Below are 23,731 nucleotides of genomic sequence, written 5' to 3'. Positions count from 1 at the left end.
AAAATACCATACCTGAACACACAGCACGTCAAACCTTGAAGCAGACTGGCTACAGCACCAGAAGACCACACCGGGTACCAGTCCTGTCAGCTAAGAACAGGAAACCGAGGCTACAATTCATACAGACTCACCAAAATTGGACATTAGAAGTTTGGAAAAACGTTTCCTCGTCTGATGAGTCTCGATTTCAGCTGTGACATTCAGATGGTGGGGTCAGAATTTGGCGTAAACAACATGAAAGCATGGATCCATCATGCCTTGTATCAACGCTTCAGGCTGCTGGTGGTGGTGTAACGGTGTGGGGGATATTTTCTTGGTACACTTTGGGCCACTTGGTACCAACTGATCATCATTTAAACGTGACAGCCTGCCTGAGTATTGTTGCTGACCATGTCCATCCCTTTATGACCACAGTGTACCCATCTTCTGATGGCTACTTCCAGCAGGATAATGCACCATGTCACAAAGCTCAAATCATCTCAAACTGGTTTCTTGAACATGACAGTGAGTTCACTTGGCCTCCACAGTCACCAGATCTCAATCCAAGAGAGCAGGGGTCAGCAAATAAGTCTGGCATCAGGAGGAAATTCAGGGGAATCCACTCACACGTTTACTGACGGCTTTTTAGATGTGTGTCAAGCATGCGAGAGACTCTTCTGAATGTCCTTTAGAACTTTTCAAAGTAAAAGCTCTCAATAAACTCGACATAAAGCATTGCTGCAAAAAACGTTCTCCTGTTATTTTGGAGGCACAATCACTTAAGAGGAAGTGATTGTGTGAGTACCTGTAGCTGTCATGACTGGGATCTATTTCAGCACCAGCCGCTATAATTAATAATAATAATATTATGATATTATTGCTGGCGGGCCGGTTCTGGCCTGTGGGCCGCCTATTGCCGACCACTGCAATAGAGCACCTTTGGGATGTGGTGGAACCGGAGATTCACATCATGGATGTGCAGCCGACAAATCCGCAGCAACTGCGGGGGGGTCCAACCTGGCAAGTTGCAACTAGCAAGGTGTACCTGGTAAAGTGGCCAGTGAGTGTGGATCACGAGAGTGCTGGTGCTAAGCTGGGAGCTGAGAGGCGAGAGGCAGGCACAGAAGTCAGGCAGAGGGGGTTCAGAGATCCAGGCATAGTTTCCCAGGGAGAAGTCTGAGAGGGACAGAGGTAGGAGTCAGTCCAGAGAGTGCAAAGCACTAGAAACAGGAGTTAGCCAACTGCTAAACAAATACGACAGCATAAACAAGGCTGGAGCGAGACTAACTATGTAGCTCAGTCTACAGTCTGGCATATATAAAACAGAGTAGATTGGAGATGATTAGCAGCTGGTCACTCAGCACCCACACACCAGATCCCACTCCTGTAGTCTAGAGCACAAACAGGGAGAGTGAGAAAGATTCCCAGCTAAGAGGAGGCAGAGGGCTTGACAAATGCTTTTGTTCCTGTCTCTCTAATGTAAATATTTGCAGGTTTTCTTAGTATCTTTGATATAAACCTGAAAATCTTTAGGATTTGAACTGTTTGTTGGACAGAACAAGCTATTTAAGACATCACCAAGGCTCTGGGAGCGTACTTTCTGACATTTTATAGAAAGAACGTATGTTCACTTAATCAATAATGAAAGTAATCGTTGGTTGCAGCCCGAATAAAAAGAAATGATTGACTGTGGGATGCAGATTTTAATCAATAATTAATAACCGCTCACCACCAATACCTCATTCCTTCACAATTAAACTTCAGCACTAAACAGCCATTTTCACTAAACTGCACATATATGTATTTGTTTAGATGGCTGTAAATTTAGACCAAAAGGCAACATGAGCAACACTGCAACACATATTGTCAATCAACAGTGAACTGATCCAATTAACAACTAGTAGCCAATGCTCCTGTGGCAGAGACCTCCATAAATGCTTTTTATGTGATTATTGCCGATAAAAACACAAATATAGACTATCATCAGCCTTTAAACACCATGTAGAAAACCACATATATTGTTGTTACGGATTTAACATTTAAGGATCCTGATATACTGTGTATTGAAGAGCTATATCGACACGTTAATAGAGAAATGTCTATGGTGAAATGAAAACATGAAAACATGATGCTGTTGCACAACTGCTGTTGTGCTGTTACATCATAAACAGTCATACATGTTGCAGATTTGCTGGTACCCCGATACAGCTAATTTCATTACTTTAAACAGTGCACACCTACATCAGCTATAACTAATGCATTCTAATGCAACAGCCCTGTAATAAATCCTTCTTTCATGAAGGTTATAATATTCAATTTTTGTTGAAACTGTCTTAGAGGTGTTGGTTATATTGTATTGTAATTTTGGAGGCTGTAGTTGATGGTGCTGATGAATTACACTGCATTATGATGAGCATTATAAACTTAAAGGTATTGCACAGCACAGCTGTTGTATTATGGAAAATGTAAGAGCAGCAGAATCAGCCTCTCCATACTGTACAAGGTGACTCCTTAGTAACTACGTACTGAAACGAAACAACTGTTGGCAATGTCATAGTTTTCCTAAGGGAAGCACACTGGGATGTTGTATTGATCGCCCCTTGTGGTCCTATTACTGTATGCTGGTTTTGTAAGGTATCCTTGTTGGCCTTGTGTGCTTGTCATTGTGAATGCCTGCTGACGTCATGCATGTATACTGATCAATAAGCCAAAGGCAAAGCCGGCACTCATTTCCCGGCTCTGGCCGAACTAGAAGACATTGATCTGTCAAATCCCATTCAGAGAGCCCATTCAGAGAGAGCTGAAAGCTGCTGTCAGCAGCGAAAAAGGCTATTGTATCATCACATTATAGTAATTACACAAAATAAAGCAGCCAATCGAGACTATAGCTGTATTTGCTTTTGTTAATTAAAAACAATGAAAACAGCGTATGCTTGTGAGGCTTTCAGCGAAAACCCATTAGACACATTACACACAGTAAACTTTACTATGGGTGTCCTCAGCATAAAAGCCCTGGCTGGGAAACAGGATCAATAAACATGTGATGTTTAAGCATTATTTGAATTATGTGGCCTCTTAAAATCACCATTCAAAATGTTTCCTTATTATTATTATTATCATAATCTCACTTGGTTTTTTTCAGTGCTTTGATTTTCTAGCAGTGTGTTGCAGACCTCATATGCAAAAGTAATTTTTAGTGAGCAGTCAGAGACACCAGATCACACTTCCTGATCAACTGTCATCACGCTCAGCATGTTGTGGTTCTTGCCTCCAGGCTCATTAGAGTCTGCTTTTCCCCTTCATTTACCATGACCTCGTGTTCCCACTGCAGGGTTTGTATTGGACTACAAACTGTGATATATTTTGAAAAGGCAAAAATGCACTGGTTCCAGGTTCTGAAATGTGAATATTTGCAGTTGTTTTTATCTTCTATAATAAATTAAATAGCTCTAGGATTGGGACTGAGAGTTGGACAAAACAAGATATGAGCTAAAACTTGAGCTTCGGGAAACTGGGCAGAATTGTTGTTGTATTATAAAAATAATCGTTGCAGCCCTAATATATTTATCAAAATTGAAACTACAGTCGAATTTTGGTCAACGGCACATTAATATGAGTGTTTTAAAAACTCTATTAGTTGTTTTGTTGATATTTATTATATTGTTTGGTTCAAATTACCTGTATAAGTACAAAGGAGGTCATATGTACATGTATGTACAGATTGTAAAGATTGTGATTTGTGGTATTGGCTTAATTACTTTCTTGCACAGAGAGTCTTCATGAAGAGATTGATACCACTCATATGTAAGATGCTGCCAGTTAGCTTATCTTAGCACAAATACTGGAAACGTGGGAAACCACAGGTAACAAAATCTGCCTACCACCTCGTAAACTCACAAATTGACACATTATATCTGAACGAAACTTTCTTGGCTAGGTGTCTTATTTTCACCATGAGGTTACCTGGCCAAGAAATAGTTTGGCACATAACAGCCAGGCTAGCTGTTTCCAGTTTTTACGCTAAGCTAAACTAACTGGCAGCTGGCTGTAGCTTAATGGACAGACATGAGTGGTATTAATAATAATAATATTATTATATCTACTTATCTAACTCTCTGTAAGACAGTGAATCGTTTTGTAGTTTTATACTGAAATATATTGCTATATAGTGATAATAAAACTTAATTTATGCAGCACATATCTTATAAAAAGACACGATAAAATGGTTATGTTATATAACAACTGAACTTTCAAGCTTGTTCAACAGAAGGGTTTTATTGCAAACTGATGCACCAGGACTTGAAACAATTGTCCTGGTGAGATGAGGATAACTATCCCACAGTTTGTCACGTGCTGAGCACGCATCCTGGATGGTAATCCTCAAAAAGGGGTTAACCCTGATCAAACACAATATAATCCAGGATTTAGACCGGCTGTCCAGAAAACATTTTCTCTCCACTAAAAAATACAAATCTGGGCTTTACCAGGATGTCGAGCCGGCTCAGGGCTTGTAGTTTAATAGTTGTATGATCTTACAGGTTGTACATAAAATTTATCTGACTATTCAGTTCTCGTCTGTGCTGTTCGGTGGTTTTTAAGTGACATAGCTACATTCCTCTGTTGTCACTCCTGTTTAATAACAGGAACATTTTAATTGGTTATGGTTTCATTTTGTTAAACCCTTCAACCAGCTGTGTCAGTTTCCAACTTGTGTTTTAACTCTTTGATTGAATGTTTAACTTGCTCAGCCTACATGAGCTGTGACGTAACAGCAGCGGGATTACAAAACATACATCACAGCTTCAGAGTGTCTGATGTCAGATCACAAAGAGATGGATCTGCTGTGAGTTTCTTTGAAGTAAATGAGCTTCTTTATTTTATTTTTTTTACAGTAACCACTACAGTTTCTTTGCATTACACTGGAGTAATAGAAAGCTGTCACTAAACCAACTTTATATGACCTTAATTGTGTTGATCTAAGCATTTGTAGTGTGCTCTTATTCTGCAAAGTAACTTCTGTTTGTCTTATTTTTTTATGTAAAGCTAAGAACAGGCAAAACTGGTTGCCATCAAGTGACCAAACGGAAAGTTTCAATGGCTTTGGTCCCCTTGATGATGAAAGCAAATATGGCATTTCGGCGATGTAGTGAAGATAATTACTTCCTGACGTTTTGGTCTCAGCAACATGTGTTAAGACTATACAGTGAGTTCAAATCCTTCAGCCTTCCTCTCTACCATGTAAACTCCCCAGATCACAAACTCACACACAGACATAAAAAGCTTCTGCAGCTGCTTTTGGTGCTTTCTGGAATTTTCAGGTTGGCCCTGTTGGCCAGAGATCTTACTTCCTAACTGGCTGTGTGTGTGTGTGTGTGTGTGTGTGTGTGTGAAACTGAGAGTGTATATATGTGTGTGTGTGTGGGAGGGGAGAGGGGCAGTGGGGCTTGTTTTTGGGGGCTGGAGGACGGTCGCGGCGCTCTGAAGGAGTGTTCTCCCAGCGTGGGAAAGACGCTTGTCTTTTCTCTGCCTCTCAGGGACTAAAGTAGGCCAAACAAGGGCTGAGAGGAACTAACGTCTCTCCTCCGGCTTCAACTTTCTCTGCTCGGGCTACAGAGGCAAAGCCGTCTCCCCCACCCGGGAGCTAGAACAAGGGGATTTGTAGGAGCGAAGCAGTCAGGCTGGTAGGAGTTCCTGTGCTCGAGAGGAGATGGGCAGCAGCTGAGGAGACTTTCTCCCAGCCGGGCTGAACAGCACAGAGTCGAGTAAGGCAGAAATGTATCACTCCGGCAGTGAGGAGTCAGATCTGGTAAGTTTGAGTAAACATGCTTTCTGCAACTTAAACAGTATCCGTTCACATTTTTCTGAGCCTTACTCGGAAGTACCTCTCACTCTTCTTCTGTCTACCCTCTGAACAAAGAGGAAGGGCTTGGACTGCAGGAGAATGGAGATTATTAGTGCAGGATTTAAAGGGGCGTAATCATACACTTCCTATTTTTCTCTCGTTGCCTTGGCTGAAAGTTAGTGAGTGTCACACTCACGATGCACACTGTGACTCTGCTGCAGTGTGCTGCTGCTTTGAGACAAAGACATCAGTTAAGCATCTTGTCTGAATTTGCGAGCACCGCTGCGTGACCACTACTAGCTTACAGTAGGGAGCTGAGACAGTGGTTAACAAGCAGAGAGGGGGAAAGAAAGTAAACAGCCTTTATGTGCCGAGACTGGTAGAGAACACAAACCTTGGCTTTGACCTACAGTACAAGTTAAAGTTTCACCTTAGCCAAGGGCGTAAATTTCATCTTACAGTTGGGAGGGACAATAAACATAAAATTTCTTAAGCTATATTTTTGAAGGGGACACAAATAATACTGCCAAATTATACTTGTATAGGATACTTGTACACAGAGGAAATCTTTACTACTAGTATTATTATAACGTGCCGTGATGTTACCAAATCACCATGACTTGTTTGTACTCACTCTTTTCTCTGTCTTTCTATCTGGCCAACTACACAAAGCAATAGTTGTTTAAATATGACTTAGGTTCATAGGTTCACCATCTGTCATATTGTCCTAATTATCTGGAATCCTCAACATAAAAGTATTTTAGGTTTTGTCTGGGACAGAGGACGTCTCTTAGATATATAAATGCAGCTGATCTGCCACTTAACATCATACTGAGCAAAAGCCAACACAACGGTAGATCTACAATATTAGCCCAAGATCAGTACACACACAGGCTTATCGCTGTGTTGGTTGTAGTAAGAGATGCACCGATTGCATTTTTCCAGGCTGATTCCAATTATTTAAAAGTCTGACCTGCCGATTCTGATTCTTTCTTTTTAAGAATTATAACTGACAGCATACACAAACATGTTTGTAACTTTTCTTAGTGATTTTTATTAGGATCCCCATCAGCACCAGCATAAACATTGGCTATTCTCACTGGGCTCCATTCAGTTATGTGGTCATAATGAAACATTGACTGTTAGATAACATTCGCATTTTCACTAAAGTGAGCTGTTTTGTAGCTACACATAATATCCAACAAAAAAATAGGCCATGTTAAAATATATTTTAATTGAAAATATTTGAAAAAATACATTACCTATTATAATTTTTTTTCTACCTAATTCTCCACATTATTTTTGTGTTTACTCACAAACCACAGTAATCTGCTCAACTTGCTTTTCCCTTCAGACACACACACACCTACACCTGCCTCTCTCTCTGCCTGTATCGGTCTGCTCTGACTTTACTTGTCAGCAGTTTTTGTAGACAACTTGAGTTTGGTATTTTTTCACCCAAGATTCCGTTTTCACAGCAGCAGGTGAGCTCCCTGTGGAAGAGGCTTGTTATTAATTAACAATAGAGACACCGTGGTATGAATGACAACAGCTGTGTTCACTGTTGCTTTGCCTGCTCCATGCTTTAAAATATCCACCGTGTCTTCTAACTTAATATAAGACAGTGTGTCTTTCTCTGTGTTTCTCTGCAGATGTAAATTGCAAAGGTTATGTCTTCTTCACTCCAGTGAAACGCTCTCTGCATGACGTGAAACGACGTGTAACGTTGATGTGCTCTGCCCCGGTCACCGGTCAGGGCCAATTAAGATGTAAATCTGCCTATTCCAGTCCCTATTCGATCGATCAGCGTATCTCTAGCTGTAGCTAATGTTAGAATAGATAACATAGTGGACTCATGGAAAAATAGCCTACATAGGTTATCACAATTTTGTGTAATGATTACTTTATTAATGATTCAGCATCATCTGCATTAAAGAGAAAAAATCAGTTAATCTGATGTTCTAAGTGAATAACATAACCCTGCCAGCCCTACTGGAGTTCCACAACTACTAAAGGTGCAAACTTTCTTTCCCTCCGGAGAGTTGTGTGTGTCGGTAACGAAAAGAGGGAAAGCAGGCAGTGGACCAAACTGTGAGGCAAGGGAGGGGGGACTCAAAATGTTTCTAAACTTAAAACATACTTTTATTGCCCCATTTGCGCTTGTATTGATGTTTACTACTGACGTATTATTTGACGTTATTGAAGTAAGTATATATAATTATATTATTAAATGATTTTTAGGGGGGGACAAATGTAAGGTGTGTGTCTGTGTGTGGGGGGGGTCCTGACCCCTGACGTGTGTGTGTGTGTGTGTGTGCGCGCACGCGTGTGTGTGTGTGTGAATGATATGGTGGTGAAAGTCCAAATATTTTCCCGTGATTGTCATCAGCCGCACCCTTGTGTAATGTGTAATCAGCCTCTAAAAGCAAGTCCGGCAACAGTAGTCAACACAGAAAACCCTATTATAAAGAAACAATGTTCAAAGTTTATTTATTTTAATGTCAGATATTTCAGCTAGACCAGAACCAGACCAGTTAAAGCCATTAAATCAGATATTATGTGCTACAGTGTGTCCATTGTGTGCGTATGCAGCAGATACTGTTGTCCATTGCTGCTTTCATACAGAGATTCTGCAATAAATGCGGCAAGAACATCCGTTAATATGCCAACGTTTGCGGCATAATACCGCAACCATGTGTGCTTTCACATAGCGAATTGGCTTTCCTGAACCAGCGGTGTAGAAAAAGCCCGTTACATGTAAAACAACACAGACGTGTCCCGTCTCTGTGAGCACCCATGTTCCTGGATCAGAAGCAGATCAAATTGGACCCCCCTTTCTGCCTCCGTACCTTTCATACAGCACAACGAGCCGGCATATTGGCATAATACTCCTGGAAAATAAGACCGTTTCTTATTGATTTCTAGTTGTGGGTATATGAGAGAACTATCAGTCTGCTTAATCTATATGCTGTCTAATTACTCCCACACACACACACACACACACACACAAAGAAGCTCCTGTTTGATCTGTCTGTTCAGGAGTTGTACTTTAAAGTATTCATGGGACTGAACCCGCCAAACTCCTCACATCAAGCAGAACCTACTGTGTCTTTTTAGAGTGTGTTTAATTGCCTATGTGAGTGTCTGTATCTGTGTATAGTTAACATGGCTGATTATGAAGGGGTGTTTGGAGGGCGAAACACTATGTTTAACGTGCAGTAATTGTAACACATTTGACGAGAAATGAGACATTTATATTTACTTTTGGTTAATGGGGTTCGTTGACCTCATTGCTGATGTGAATCATAGCACTCCTCCCAACATCAACATACCGTAAAACATTGATTAATAGCCCGGGCTTTTATTTGCTAAAATCACTGATTTTACCCTGCCTTTATTTGGGACAGGCGTCCATATGTGACAGGCCTTTAATTCCTCTTGCACAAAACTGAAATAGGCTACTATGAAACAGTTTATTTATTTCAAAGAGAATATTACTTGTATAAAAATTACCCAATAATATCAAATACACGTCAGTAATTTGTTCTAGCTCCAACAGACAGCTTATGCGCTTTTATTTTGAAGGCAGCAACGTAACTAAAACAACAACAGGGCGCAGGATGTGAGAATTGTGGCAGAAGTTAGCAGACAGAGAGCAATGCTCTTCACATGACAGGATTCACAACTTGGATTAATTTTTAAGAAAAGCTGTTTTGATTCTTTTGATCGGTGGACCCTTACAGAGTAATGGAATATAAATAATGTTAATCAAGGAACTGACACATTCTGACTTAACGAGCGCTTCAAAGGTAACGTGAGTCGCAACTTTTTTCCTCTTTTCATCTCTTGTACCATGCATGTTACACCGGTAAATCTATAAGAATTAGAGTTTGGGGCTCGTTTCCTTTAAATGAACTGAACGATTGAATTGTGGAGAATCTTAACGATGTTTAGCATGTCCATACTGACATAGGCTATAGATCATACGTTTAAACATTAATAGGCTATTTGTATTACCAATGTAAGCAGCTTAAGCAGGCGACCCCACAGAGTTTAAGGGGTTTTATACATTAAAAGAACTTCTATAAAAAACAGACCAGGTGTTTAATGGGGACCTGCATTTATTTGTCAAAATGTGTTCCCACACCAGCCCAGTAAACGGGATAGGCGGCTATTTGGGACTCTGCTATTAATTGAAGTTTTACGGTAAGTCTAATCAGCACGAATGTTTGCAAACACCTGTGTAGGTCTGCAGTGTGATGTGTGTGATGGTACATTACATGAAAAGGTGATTAGACCAGAGATAATGAGACACATCATAGTGAATAATTAAATAATTTTACTAAAATTTATCTGAAACTATTTTGATTATTAATTGTGTCATTCTTCTTAAAGCAAAAATGTAAAATATTCACTGATACCAGTTTTTCTGAGATTATTGATTATTTTGTTCGTAATATATGATAATAAACATTATAATAATATTTTAGGGGTTTGGACTGAACTGAATAATCTTTTTTTTAGACTTTTTTTTCTGACATTTGTATATCAACATATTTATCATCACTGAAAAGAGTCATTAGTTGCAGCCCTCCCGACCAAAGCTCACTTCAACAACAAACACATGTTTTATCATCAGTGAGGGATTAAGCCTTGATAGTTTAACAATCAAACACATAAAGGCCAAATTAAACATTCTGATTATGTTACACAGCTGACATATTCATGAAAAGTACAAGTGGAGAATATTAGTGCAAAAAACTTTTAAAATAAGCACAAAAACAGGTGCTGTCCAGTACAAATCACGCATGTCCAAATGTGATTATTTAAAATCTTTCAAATTAAGTAGCAGGTGAATTGGGTAAAACATTTAAATAATAGATATCACTATAAAATTTCCTAGTTTATTACTTACATTTAGACAAAAAAAATTGTATTACAGGTTTTCAGAAATATTTAAATATGCAAATGAGGCAGTATCTAATGAAAAATGCGCTAATTTTCAAGAACTGAAATCTGAACGCAGGTTCAGAATTATTGTTTTATTTTGTTGAAACATTATACTCAAATGTTTGTACAGAGGGGATTTTGGATATCTCTTTTTATTATTTCATAAATAAAAAATTCACATACATAAAAAAACAATTTTCGAGCTGTTTTCGTAAAAATCTATATTTACCTGCAGCCCCACCAGCCATAGCTGCGTTGGCGCTTTCTAGCTCCAACTTCCGCAGTCTCACCACCTGGTCAGCCTCAATCTCCATTCTCCTCACTTCTAGTTGGAGTTGCCTCTGACGTTCTCTGTCCTGTGCTTCATACTGGAGACGGGCAAGGCGTACCTTGAGCCGCGCTTCTCCTAGCGAGCGAGCACTGCTGGCAGAGGACGGATCAAACCTGGGCAGCGTGAACGGCATTGCCGGCCTTTCACCTACTTTGTCTGAGTCCGGTACGTCCGTGGCATTGTCAGGGGTAGGCGTGACCTCCCCTTTGGCAGCTGAACCAGCAACTGGGAACATGGGCTCTTTCTCGGGCGGTTCTGGCACTACAAGTATCCCCCTCTCAACTAATGCTAACCATAGCATAGGCTTCAACTCCTTTTTAAGAATGGTTTTGGGAACCGAGATGCTAAAGTGGGCTGCTAACTGGAGCAACTCGTCTTTCCGACACAGCTCAAATTTCTCTACTGAGGGCTGTTTTAGAAAGACCTCAATCTCAAAACGTGCAGCGGCCATGATTCCCTGAATCAGGCAAGCTGTACCTCATTACCGTCAAGCTAGTCACTCAACTGTTACCAAGAACCAATTAATGCCAATTGGGATTCCTCTAGAAGGAGATCCCGGACGAGCCCCCATATATGTTACGACCCCCCTGTTGGTCTAGGGGTGTGGGGGCCATAAACATATAGGCACAACTGGTAGATCTTAAACAAGGTAACGTTTATTGGTTACATGAGATGTAGACAGGTAACAAAAAGAACAAAAGGAGGGTGGACGAGGGTGCTGCGAAAATAACAAACCAAGTTAAAATAAAAAGGTCCTTAAAAGGAGGCCTGCACCTATCTACCGTTTTAAACAGGGTTGAATCTTACTACAAAAAAACACAAAGAGCACAGCACCCACTCCACCTGGTGAAACTAACAAAATAGCAAACAGAACAATAAGTGAACTTCTCCACTGCACTCAAATGTGGAGCTAACATTCAAAGGTATGCAAATGTTTACCTAAACACAATGTACAGCTAATAGGCACTGAAGGTGGATAGTTCCACTACACACAAAGTACAACAGACAGGCTATGCAGTCAATACCAGCGGCACACAAGTCAACAGGCGGTGACAAGCTGCCCGGAGCAACAGCTGGACTCTCCTTATGAGCCGGAGGTAATTAACGTGGTGATGAGCCATTGGTTTAGTGGAAAACAGAGGAACCAATGGGCGGTACAGATGTCAGCACCCCAGAAACCAGGAAGTAGGCGGGTCTTCATTCCCCAGGGACACAGCCTACTTGGTAGAGGTGAGACAGGGAAAAGAGGAAACACAAGGGTGACAGCGACAACCGTGACACTCTGTAAATATAGATTTTTCAAATCCTTAAGAACACCAAACACAATACATCTCAAAAATATTAAAACTGATAACTGCGTAACAGCATGTCTGAACAGATACAGTTTCACACACAAAACACACACAGACAGTCCTCCGCAGAAAGCTAAACCAGGAAGTGTCACGTGACGCATCCAAACTAATTATGTTGTCAGAAATCGATGCTAACCAATCAGATTTCACACTTAGCTTAAATCCCCATCTGTACTTTCACAATTCGTTGCTGGTACAAAGGAAATTACCATATTTGGATCCGACAGCTTTGTGTAGGAGAAAGCTTTCCAGTGGTACCAGGGATCATATGGTGCAGACAACGACAGTGGCAGGAGATGTTGCAGTAGAATGCTAACTTTGAGGAGAAAGCTATAGACGCAGAGAGACAAACTGTATTAAAATAAAATAAGCACCAAGGTCCACTTAGTATATTTGGAGTTTAATGTAGACAAAAAATCTAATCATTAACGGTTAACATAGTTGACCTTTTGTGGGCTTGCTTTAGAGCGAGGGCTTTTTTTGTTTTAGTTATGACTTAAATCTGGGAAATCCCCGTGCCTCTTTGGCAACAAGATACATTTAGCATAAATAACAATTTTACCCACGAATTGGGTATCATTATTAAAATAAGTGAAATGAAATCATTGTACTGGAGCACTGTCCTGTTTGTAGGGTGGGATGTTTTGCTCCACTGAAGATGGTTAGCAGCTCGATCTGCTCTTTGAGCCAGTTCTCATCAATCATCCACAGCTGGTTTCATACACCAGGAAACTGCCAGAATATTGATGACGCAAGCACAAAATAGCAGCACCGAGCCGCCCCTGGCCTCTCCTACTGTGTCCCCTTGATCAGCCATCATCCTATTATGGTGCTGTGTTTCCACAGAGGGATCTGAGAGGAAAGATCTAGATAAACGAGATCTTGCTGTGAGGCGATTCACTCTTGATGAGGGCATTGCTCCTCAGCGGATTAGCACATCATTTGTAGTTGAAGGGGTCCCCTCACCCTGCAGTTTTCTTGCCATAATGTTGCAGGGTATCTGTAAGGTGCAGCAACAGTGAAGCACTTCATTTGTAAGTCACATAGTCAGAACAGCTGATCACAAATCAGCACCTAAAAATGTTTATTCAGTATCAATACTTTTAGACGAAAGTCACAATATTTTGTTTAATTTTAAAGGCAGTGTCACTAGGTTGGGCCACCTCTTCAGTCCAGTCTGAAATATCTCAACAACTATCAAATGGATTCCTGTTGACTTTGGTGATCCCCTGACCTTTCCTCTAGAACCACCAGCAGGTGGACATTTTCGTTTTTTAGTAAAACATTTCAACAACTGTTGGATGGATTACCATGATTTTGGTAGATCTCCATGGTAAAAGAAAAAAACTAGCAAGATCATCAGGTTGACATTTTAATTTGTCAGATACTTTCGTTAATGACCAAATATCTAAACTAACAACATTCCCATCAGCCTCAACTGTACTTGGTGTTTAGTGCCAATTGACCCTTCACTAAGCCACGCCCCCCTTAGTTACTTTTGATAAGTCCCACAAACTGTCGGACCTGTCAGACTTTTATCACAGTGCTGCCACTGTCTATTACTACTCTCCCTGGAGAAATATTGTCTAATTTTTGGAAAAGGCAATCTCAGAAAGGACAGTTGTGCAGTTTCATAACACATTTGAGAGTTGTATTCAGGCTGTCAAACTGACCTAAAACTAATAAATACAGAAGCTAAAGCCTACCGATCAGAGTAAAAGTGAACCACCGCATTAACAGTAGGTACTGTTACTATTACAAGTGCCCCAGGAACAGCGTTTGAGCATATCTCGGAAAATACAGCAAAAAACGCTAGAAAACGACTCATTTTGCATATGAGTCAATGGAGCGCAGTCATGAAAGTGTCTGACCTCAGTTAGAGTGAGTCCTATACTGCGCTATGATTGGTCAGCTGCGTATTCAGGGGTCAATTTGCAAATGCTAGCATGATATACGCTAATCTTAAATGGTGAAAGTGGGCACCATTATATCTGCTAAACATCGGCCTGTTAGCATTGTTATTGTGAGAATGTTAGCATGCTGACATTAGCATGTAGCTCAAAGGCACAGCTGTGCGGATCTAGTTGTGAGGGTTGCGAATTGCAACCAGTGACTCGGTCTCCGCTCACTACTCTCTTTTACGCGCAGGAGATGCTATGGTGGCTGACATGCTCTTGTGCTAAATAATGTGTGACCCTCCATTTCTCCCAATTTCATTTCTCTTCTTCTAAAAAAACAGACTACTGCTGCTGCTACAACTGCTACTACTACCACCTCTTCTTCTTCAGTACACAGTACAGTAGTTAATTGATAGTTAGCTATTCGTTGGTGATTTGGTGGAGTTTTGACATGCTAAAGGTGTGAGTCATGTGATGTAGCTCTGATTCTTTCTGAAATGCTGGTATTTGCTGTCCCATAACTTTGAGCAGTGAACATTTTTGGGAGTTGGATTGCTGGTCAGACAAAACAAGCAATTTAAAACCTTGGGCTCTTTGTGTTGAGCATTTTTTGTGGTATTTTTTTTACTGAACAAGTAACTAATTATAAAAAGGTTATCAACAAAGAATTGTAATTTATCCATAATAAGTAGATGTTTTTCTCTCTGATAAGTCTTTTTAAGAATGAAGTTTTTTTCCTTATTACAATTTAGTTACACTTTAGTATTGTATCTATGTTAAGATCATACTCTGCATAATAATAGATGTGTGTGCACAAAAATATAATATAAAAACATGCTGAAAAGGTATATCTAGTTTTAAGCCCTCTTGCCATGTGGCTGGTTTTTACGTTTTTAGTTAGCTGCTCTGCACTCTGGGCTCTTGTGATTGACAGCCAGTGAGTCAATCACATCGATGGGATGATGCACTTATCTAATGCACTGGCACGTGGAATGCTGGGTAAACACTTTTTTCATAGGCCCGTCAGTGTCACCTTGACGTCCTTGCGGCCAATCCCTCTTTTACCACGACAGAGGAATCATTCCTCCTCCCCCCTCTTCTATCTCTCTCCTAATTTCTCCCTCACACACACTTTCTTTTTCTTTCACAGATCTACTGCCAATGTGTTTATCTTTCACATTCTTGCTCACTTGGCATTCATTCCCCGGTTCTGTGTTTGATATTAGCATCCACCCCTTGTAGCAGTCACACATCTCTCACTCTTGGCTGTCATGTCTGCTCTCATTGTCTCTTTTTGACGAAAGAGACGTTGTTTGTAGACCGATGATTTAATTGACTTTGTGTTGCACTGAGTGAAGTGGCAGTGATGGACAGATGGCTGGGGAAAGGGGCTTTGGTTCCAGCCAAGAATGAGTAATGCCAAGCCTGAAACTGCTAGCACACTCGTCAGCCTATTGTCAGCCCCCTGCACTCAGCTACAGTCATCCAGCCAGAAGTGAACATGACTTGGCACGAGCAGTAATCTTCATTCTTCAATCATGATGCATGATGTGAGGTAGACTGTGCAGCCTGACCACATTGCCCCATTTGATTCACTGCTGATGTTTGTCTGAATTTTGTCTGTTTTGCTCATTTTGATAGTAGGTCTGAAATTTACCTAGTCTTAGAGTTCAGATACACGTCAACGTTGGGATTTGAAAATAAGGGAAATAATAAGGGAAATCCCCAGCGCACTGACAAATTGAATTAATATCATAAGCCATTTAGTAGAATGTTAATATATTACTTATAGTTACGATATTCATTATAATTTCATATGTAGTTTAACACCAGGCCACTATATTAATTCCAAATACAGCAGTTTCTTTTATGTGGGTTGTTATATTCATTAAATCCTTGTGCAAGAAGCACAGTCTACATTGGTCTCTAATTTATTAATGTTAAGTACTAACTTGTCAATAATCATAACGTAAAGTCTTTACTCGCATATCGTAAATAATGTTTTTGTATCACACATCTATTTTTAGGGCAATATGTGAGTGAAATACTCTATATAGTAATGGATCACACATCTTGAACACCTCATGCTGCTGTTCTTCTTCTTCTGCTTCTTGTTTTATTGACTTGTGCCTTTTACATCCCGTCACTGTTACAACCAATGTTACTGTCACCTGCTTTACCGGAATCAGAATCAGCTTTATTGCCAGGTATGTGTACACATACGCGGAATTTGAAGGGAGCGTAGCAAACATTTAAATTTTGTTTTATTTTTTAGAAAAGTTAAAAATACGGGCGCTTTTATAGAAAAATATTTAAACAGGAGGATATTGGGATAGAACGGTATAACTTGAATCCCATTCTGCTAGGCTTTCATATTACAGAATCATGACACGTGTCATTATATCACCGTTCAGTTCAACTCAGTTTTATTTATTATATTTTAGCAGGTAGAAACCTTGAGCCGAACCTAGACTCAGGGTGGGCAGCCATATCTCAACTGGTTGGGAGTAGTAGTTATAATTCATCTTAAGTTGTGAAGACATTTAATTTAGAAACGTAAATTTTAACCTCGTGGTGGCTCAAGGTGAATAGTCAAGGATCACCAAAATCATTAGGATTCATCCTCTGGGGACCATGAATATCTGTACGGATTTCTCGATTTTTCAACACATAACAAATATTTGCATTTGAAGAGGATGGTATCAGTGTCCCAGGGATAGATGAGCCGTGTCGACGGGACCCTCAGTACTATCAGAAAATGTATTTGACAAAAACAGCAGTTCAATAGATTTATTGTTGTTTTTCACATCTCTGATTAAAATGTTGAGATGAATCTACAATTTCCATCACGGTTTGGGAGATTTAACTAGGAAGTGTATGATGCCGTGGAGCAGTTCAGTTAGCTGTTAGCTACCTGAGCCTTGTTATTTTCTTTTGTGGTTTTGTTTTGGTAAATCTGTACTGCAGTTGCTAATTGAACTGTAACCATTTGTGTACAGACAAAACTCTACTGGATTACTTTTGATACTCAGAAGTTTTAATTTGATTGTTTTGTGGCAACATCAGAAGTTAGAAGATACACCTTTATATGTGATTCTTAAGTTTGACCGTTCATTCTTGACCTTGGAAACAACAGTTACTTTTTGGGGCTTTGGTATAACACAGTTCTTATCAACAAGTTTGAAGTTTCCATTATGAACTAAAAATATTAGCATTATGGACATTTATCAGCTACTAAGAGAAACTGCTAACACTGGAAAAAGTAAATTAAGCTGATTGTGTATTTCAGAATGAAATAGTTACACAACAACGGATGTGATTTGTTTTTGTTTTTTTACTTAAAATGCATCAGTCACAAGTTAGGGATTATTGGGTAAAGCAACAAATGCACGTAACCGCCCTCCCCTTCTTATACAAAACGGAGGCAAGAAGGCCAAAGCCATTGGGAATTCTGAGAGAGACGGGAGATGAGAGCAGAAGTGGGGTCAGCGTGGGATGGGAAGGAATGGAAAAAGATTGAAAAGCCTTTATTTTGTGCATGACAGCTCTCCATTTTTATAGTGGATGGAGAATAACTCTTAAAGTGGCTGGTCATCAGATCATGAAGATTCCCTCGTACAACGGCTTCATCCGCTGTAAGTGATTCTATCAAATTCAGGAGGCAGCAGTGACCGGCTCACACCCATTTCTCTGTGTGGTAATACCCTCAGTGATTTGTGATGTAATGTAATGATCACCGTGCCACTGCTGCATGTAGAGGTCATTGGTGGTCTTAAAGCAATGACATCTGTCCAAATCAATCAATAAGAGCGGTATAAAGACCACAGGACCATTGCCCTTTCGATTGCCCCCTTCATCTCTCTTTCTCTGACCAATGCATGAAGACGGCCAATCTCACACACAATTGTCGGTTCTGCCTCCCAAGACTGCCAGCGCAGATTTGCAGCCCAGTTTCCTTAGGAAGTAGGATTTAACTATTTTGCAGGACATGATTTAGCTCTATTGACGTGCAGAGGTCGTGGTGATGTATGGGACCATGACGCTCCAACGCCTTAACGCTGTAATGCTTTGGAATAATATTCATTAACCAAGTCAGTTTAGTCGCCTAACATTGATCTTACTGTACTTTTCATTCCCAGATAACGTAAGTGTTGATGAACAAGATTGAGTCTACCACTTAGCTAATTAGCATGAATCAAAAAGTGCTTTGCATGTATTTGGTCACAAACCGAAGTGGACAAATTAAAATGTTGAGATGATGATAGAATCAGTCAATGGAACTCATTTATTAAATTTCATGGCAATCCATCCAGACGTTTGTTGAGATATTTCACAAATATCAAGCTCATACAGGTGCTGGTCATATAATTAGAATATCATCAAAAAGTTGGTTTATTTCCATTCAAAAAGTGAAACTTGTATAATGTATACATTCATTTCACACAGACTGATATATTTATAAGTGTTCATTCCTTTTAATTTTGATGATTATAACTGACAACTAATGAAAACCCTAAAATCAGTATCTCAGAAAATTAGAATATTGTGAAAAGGTTCAATATTGAAGACACCTGGTGCCACACTCTAATCAGCTAATTAACTCAAAACACCTGCAAAGGCCTTTAAATGGTCTCTCAGTCTAGTTCTGTAGGCTACACAATCATGGGGAAGACTGCTGACTTGACAGCTGTCTAAAAGACGACCATTGACACCTTGCACAAGGAGGGCAAGACACAAAAGGTCATTGCTAAAGAGGCTGGCTGTTCACAGAGCTGTGTCCAAGCACATTAATAGAGAGGCGAAGGGAAGGAAAAGATGTGGTAGAAAAAAGTGTAGAAGCAATAGGGATAACTGCACCCTGGAGAGGATTGTGAAACAAAACCCATTCAAAAATGTGGGGGAGATTCACAAAGAGTGGACTGCAGCTGGAGTCAGTGCTTCAAGAACCACCATGCACAGACGTATGCAAGACATGGGTTTCAGCTGTCGCATTCCTTATGTCAAGCCACTCTTGAACAAGACACAGTGTCAGAAGCGTCTCGCCTGGGCTAAAGACAAAAAGGACTGGACTGCTGCTGAGTGGTCCAAAGTTATGTTCTCTGATGAAAGTAAATTTTGCATTTCCTTTGGAAATCAAGGTCCCAGAGTCTGGAGGAAGAGAGGAGAGGCACAGAATCCACGTTGCTTGAAGTCCAGTGTAAAGTTTCCACATTCAGTGATGGTTTGGGTGCCATGTCATCTGCTGCTGTTGGTCCACTGTGTTTTCTGAGGTTCAAGGTCAACACAGCCATCTACCAGGAAGTTTTAGAGCACTTCATGCTTCCTGCTGTTGACCAACTTTATGGAGATGCAGATTACATTTTCCAACAGTACCAGTACCTGGTTTAAGGACCATGGTATCCCTGTTCTTAATTGGCCAGCAAACTCGCCTGACCTTAACCCTATAGAAAATCTATGGGGTATTGTGAAGAGGAAGATGCGATACGCCAGACCCAACAATGCAGAAGAGCTGAAAGCCACTATCAGAGCAACCTGGGCTCTCATAACACCTGAACAGTGCCACAGTCTGATGGACTCCATGCCACGCCGCATTGCTGCAGTAATTCAGGCAAAAAGAGCCCCAACTAAGTATTGAGTGCTGTACATGCTCATACTTTTCATGTTCATACTTTTCAGTTGGCCAACATTTCTAAAAATCCTTTTTTTGTATTGGTCTTAAGTAATATTCTAACTTTGAATGGCGCTGTGATTCTCACTCTGCTGTGTGAGTATCTCTCCCGATGGATCAAAGCAGTATCATACTGCTGTTAGATTATTATTAGTGGCTTGTGTGTGTGGGTGACACAGCGCTGTCAGTATCAGCGTGGCGGCGGGTCTAGAGGTCGGTCACATCAGGCAGCCGGAGGCTCGATGTGTCGCTCTGAGTCTTTGTCAGCGTTGCTATCGGAGTGCAGCCTTCACAGCTCCTCCACTCTGATCTCAGGGCCCCACAGCTCCATGTTCAGAGCATCTGTGCCATGTGCCCTCTTGAGGCTAGTGTCAACCCACCTTTTTGCAACATATGTGACCATTGTACGATTTCCTGAAAAACAGGCAAAGCAGTGGATTGGTGTACTCCTTTCTGTTGTAATCTGCTGTTGTAGCTGAGATGATTGGAGAGGTTTGATGTTATGATGGACAAGATGCATTTTTCTTGTCCACCAATCAATACTTCAGGTTATTGCCTTCCTTGTCTGTTTAATTGGCCTTAATGAGCTAAAATCATACTATCATCCCCCTGCATTTCCTTTCACGTAAGAAGTCATTTTTAAGTGCACTTGTTGAAAAGACCCTGAGCAGATGGAGGCATGTCATTCATTGGTTAGCGCCACTGATTAGCATGTCATCCTTTGATCTATAGTTAGTGCTCCTTGGGGAGGGACTGCTGGTCATAAACTAACAAGCTTATTTCAACCGCTGGTCCCACGGGCTGACCCCTGACTTCTCTGACCTCACACAACCTCATGACAGCACAGGCCGAGGAGAATCGTGCGTCAGCAGTGCAAAAAAAGAAAAGTGAGGAGGGGACATTTTGAATAATTTTCTGCAGGATTTAGCTTCAGCTGTTCCTTTTATGTGGATATGGGAAATTTTTAATTAACGCTGTAATTATTCTCATTTGTCCTGTGTGGCTTTGCGATGCTCCGCTCACTTGTAATGAATTACCGCTGATCTGACGGGTGAGGATTTAGAGCAGCTTTCACCTCAGAATCCCTGATGCTGAGACCAGGGTGAAGAAGAGGTGATTTAAAAAACATACACTATATTTAACTCTTGGCACTGCAACATTTTTTTTAATTTTACACAATTATTTTAATCGATTGTTTTGTCTAAAAAAAAAAGGTTAAAAAACGCTAATTATAAATGCTTTTAAAATTTTCATTATTCATTAAATGATGATTATTTTTCTGTGAAAATGTCCATCACAATTTCCCAGAGGAAAAGGTAACCTATTCCAATTGCTCCTTTAATTTACAATGATATAAAAACAGAATAAAGCCAGAACTAACCTACATTTACCACCTGTACCAGTGTGTATTTTTGCTTAAAATCGTAATTAAACAATTAATTTATTCTGCTCTGCTCAAACTAGACAATCGATTTATCGTTTTCAGGTGATGCTCACTAAGCAAACACTGCAGTCAAATCCAATATATGAGAAAGCCTGTAAGTAATTGTAAGTATTTAGCAGGAGGGCCTTGAGTGTTTTGTGTCTAATGAAGCAACATTGTTTAGTATTTTGTATTTGCACACCAGTGTTTAGAAATATGAAGAGACACATCCAGACCATGTTCTCAGTAATGCTGCTTTGCTTGTCTTGCTGCTTTAATCCCCAATGATGTAGGGGGCGCATGACGTATATTTAGCTTCCAAAGGAGGGCATGAAAAGTAAAGCTTAAGAACCACTGTGTGAATCGATACTGATTAGTTGCAGCACTAATACGATGCATGATAAAAGTGAGCAGATTCATATTGTAGGATTCTCTACAGTAAACAAGCTCTCCACCTCTGAGAAGATGCCAATGTGACACCAAATTCTTGTGTGTGTTTACATCTCAAAAGAACAAAACAGCATGTGCAGACAACACATAAACAGTATCCATATAGCACACATTCTGCCCAGCGCTTATCACTGCAGAGACACAACGAGCAGATGGACTGACTGTGAGGGGTAAAAAAAAAAAAACCAAGAGGAGTGACAGAGGAGGAGGAGAAGGAGGGGTGGGTAGAGACAGAGATAGAGAGGCAGAAACACTGGAGGACTATGCAGGATAAACACTGACAGGCTGAGACACAGAGAGTGAGAAAGAGGGAGCTTGCAGCACCTGAGAGGCGGCAGCTTCATTAGCATCAGGAGGAGAGTCGGTCACAGGCAGCCACACCAGGCTCATGTAGATAAACTGCTGTTATCTAGCGCTTGTGGAGCAGCACGGGGAGGCTACAGTGGAGGAGGAGAAGGAGGCTGGAGCCAAAGCTTGAATGAGAGGATGAGAAGCATCGCTGCCACCTGACTCATACCGGGAGACAGCCTCAGCACCTGCAGCGGCACGCTGAGAACTCCTGCTATCAAGGAGACTGAGGCAGACTGGGGGAGAGAGCTGCTGAGATTATGCGCGGGGCAGAGAGCTCCTGTGGATTCCCCATCTTCGGCAACGCCAGCAGCAGCAGGAGGAGCAGTAGCTGTGGCTCTACAGATAGCAGCAGGGCTAACTGGGGCTGCAGCAAAACAAGGAGCCCTCACTCCAAAGCTTTTTATTTATCCAGAGACGAAGGTAGCATTTACAGCCGAGGTGTAACAGGAACCAGCTGTCGATGTTGCCACAGTGTTGAATGTACCTGTAGCCAGAGCAGCGACGGACGCTGCAGCGCTGGTGCAAAAGTGACCACAGAAGTGCAGTTAAGTGTAGTGATAGCAGTAGTGGGGGGGGCAGTGGCTCAGGACACTGAATGACCAGTGTGGCTGATGAAGGCCACCTGGATCCGCTTGCTGAAACGAGCCAAGGGAGGTCGCGTCAAGAGCTCTGATGCCTGTGTAAGCAGATTTTGAGTGTGTTTACATTGTGAACGCTGGTCTGTGTTTCTGTGCATGTGTGTGTTGTGCAGTGAGTCTGTGTGTCTCTACTTCACTCATCAGTCCGTAGTGTTGGGGTCAACGTGGTGCTGTTGTGTATTGCCTGGAGATGATGAGAAGCTGGGTGTCGCTATCAGTTACGGCTGTCAGATTCTGGGCAGAGCTCCAAATCACCTCCCTCTGACCCACTGGGACGCCGTTCTTGATCACGCCCCATCGTTAGACGTGACCTGATGGAGTAATCACACCAGATATGTTCACCTGCACTTTTCAAGGCCAAATGGAGCTCATAACAGTGAGGCCAATGTGCAATAACACGCGAACTTAAAACATTTACATCTTATCCAAATGTGGAAGTGCTGCATATTCAAACTCTGACTCAGGCTTGAGCAGCATTTGACACATAGCTTGGGTGTTGATGATTTGAAAGCCACGCTGAGATTAAATAAATGATGACAGCAAAAAGCAGCCCATGGATAGGGCTTGCTTTCAAATGAGTTATTCATATGAGGTACCAAAGAGGAAGGATGAGCGACACAGAGGCAATTGATGAGCTGCAGGGTTTCATGAAAAGGAAATAAATATGAATATCCTTGTATTGTGTACAGTAATAACACTTGTTTCATCTCTCCATAAGTCAGATAGTCATGTAAGTGGAGAGGAAGGAGATCCTCCTTTGTATGTATGTGATGGCTGGGTAATTCTAATCAGGCACAGAGTGAGTGTGGCTATTTTTAACTCAGACAGCAGAGTGTAATGGTGCAGTGA

At 41.0% G+C, this 23,731-nt stretch overlaps 1 protein-coding gene across 6 annotated transcripts in view; it reads left to right on the top strand.

The window, feature by feature from the left end:
• Nucleotides 1–23,731, top strand: part of cacnb2a (calcium channel, voltage-dependent, beta 2a) — an 85,776-nt gene that overhangs the window by 33,395 nt on the left and 28,650 nt on the right. Inside the window, exon 1 of one of the 6 annotated variants that reach the window (XM_038729896.1) lies at nucleotides 5,462–5,785. The exons of 3 other annotated variants lie outside the window; for them this stretch is intronic. In XM_038729896.1, the coding sequence (XP_038585824.1) occupies nucleotides 5,753–5,785 (33 nt within the window). In that variant the 5' untranslated portion in view covers nucleotides 5,462–5,752. Of the gene's footprint in view, nucleotides 1–5,461; nucleotides 5,786–22,163; nucleotides 22,925–23,731 lie in introns of those variants that run through there. 2 more of the 6 variants (XM_038729872.1, XM_038729904.1) reach the window with 2 other exon arrangements.

The sequence above is a fragment of the Micropterus salmoides genome, unplaced genomic scaffold, assembly GCF_014851395.1.
Source record: "Micropterus salmoides isolate LMB-PRFRI ecotype aquatic unplaced genomic scaffold, ASM1485139v1 Ms_hic_scaffold_1, whole genome shotgun sequence".
NCBI lineage: Eukaryota > Metazoa > Chordata > Actinopteri > Centrarchiformes > Centrarchidae > Micropterus > Micropterus salmoides.
This window is presented reverse-complemented; position numbering and strand designations above follow the sequence as displayed.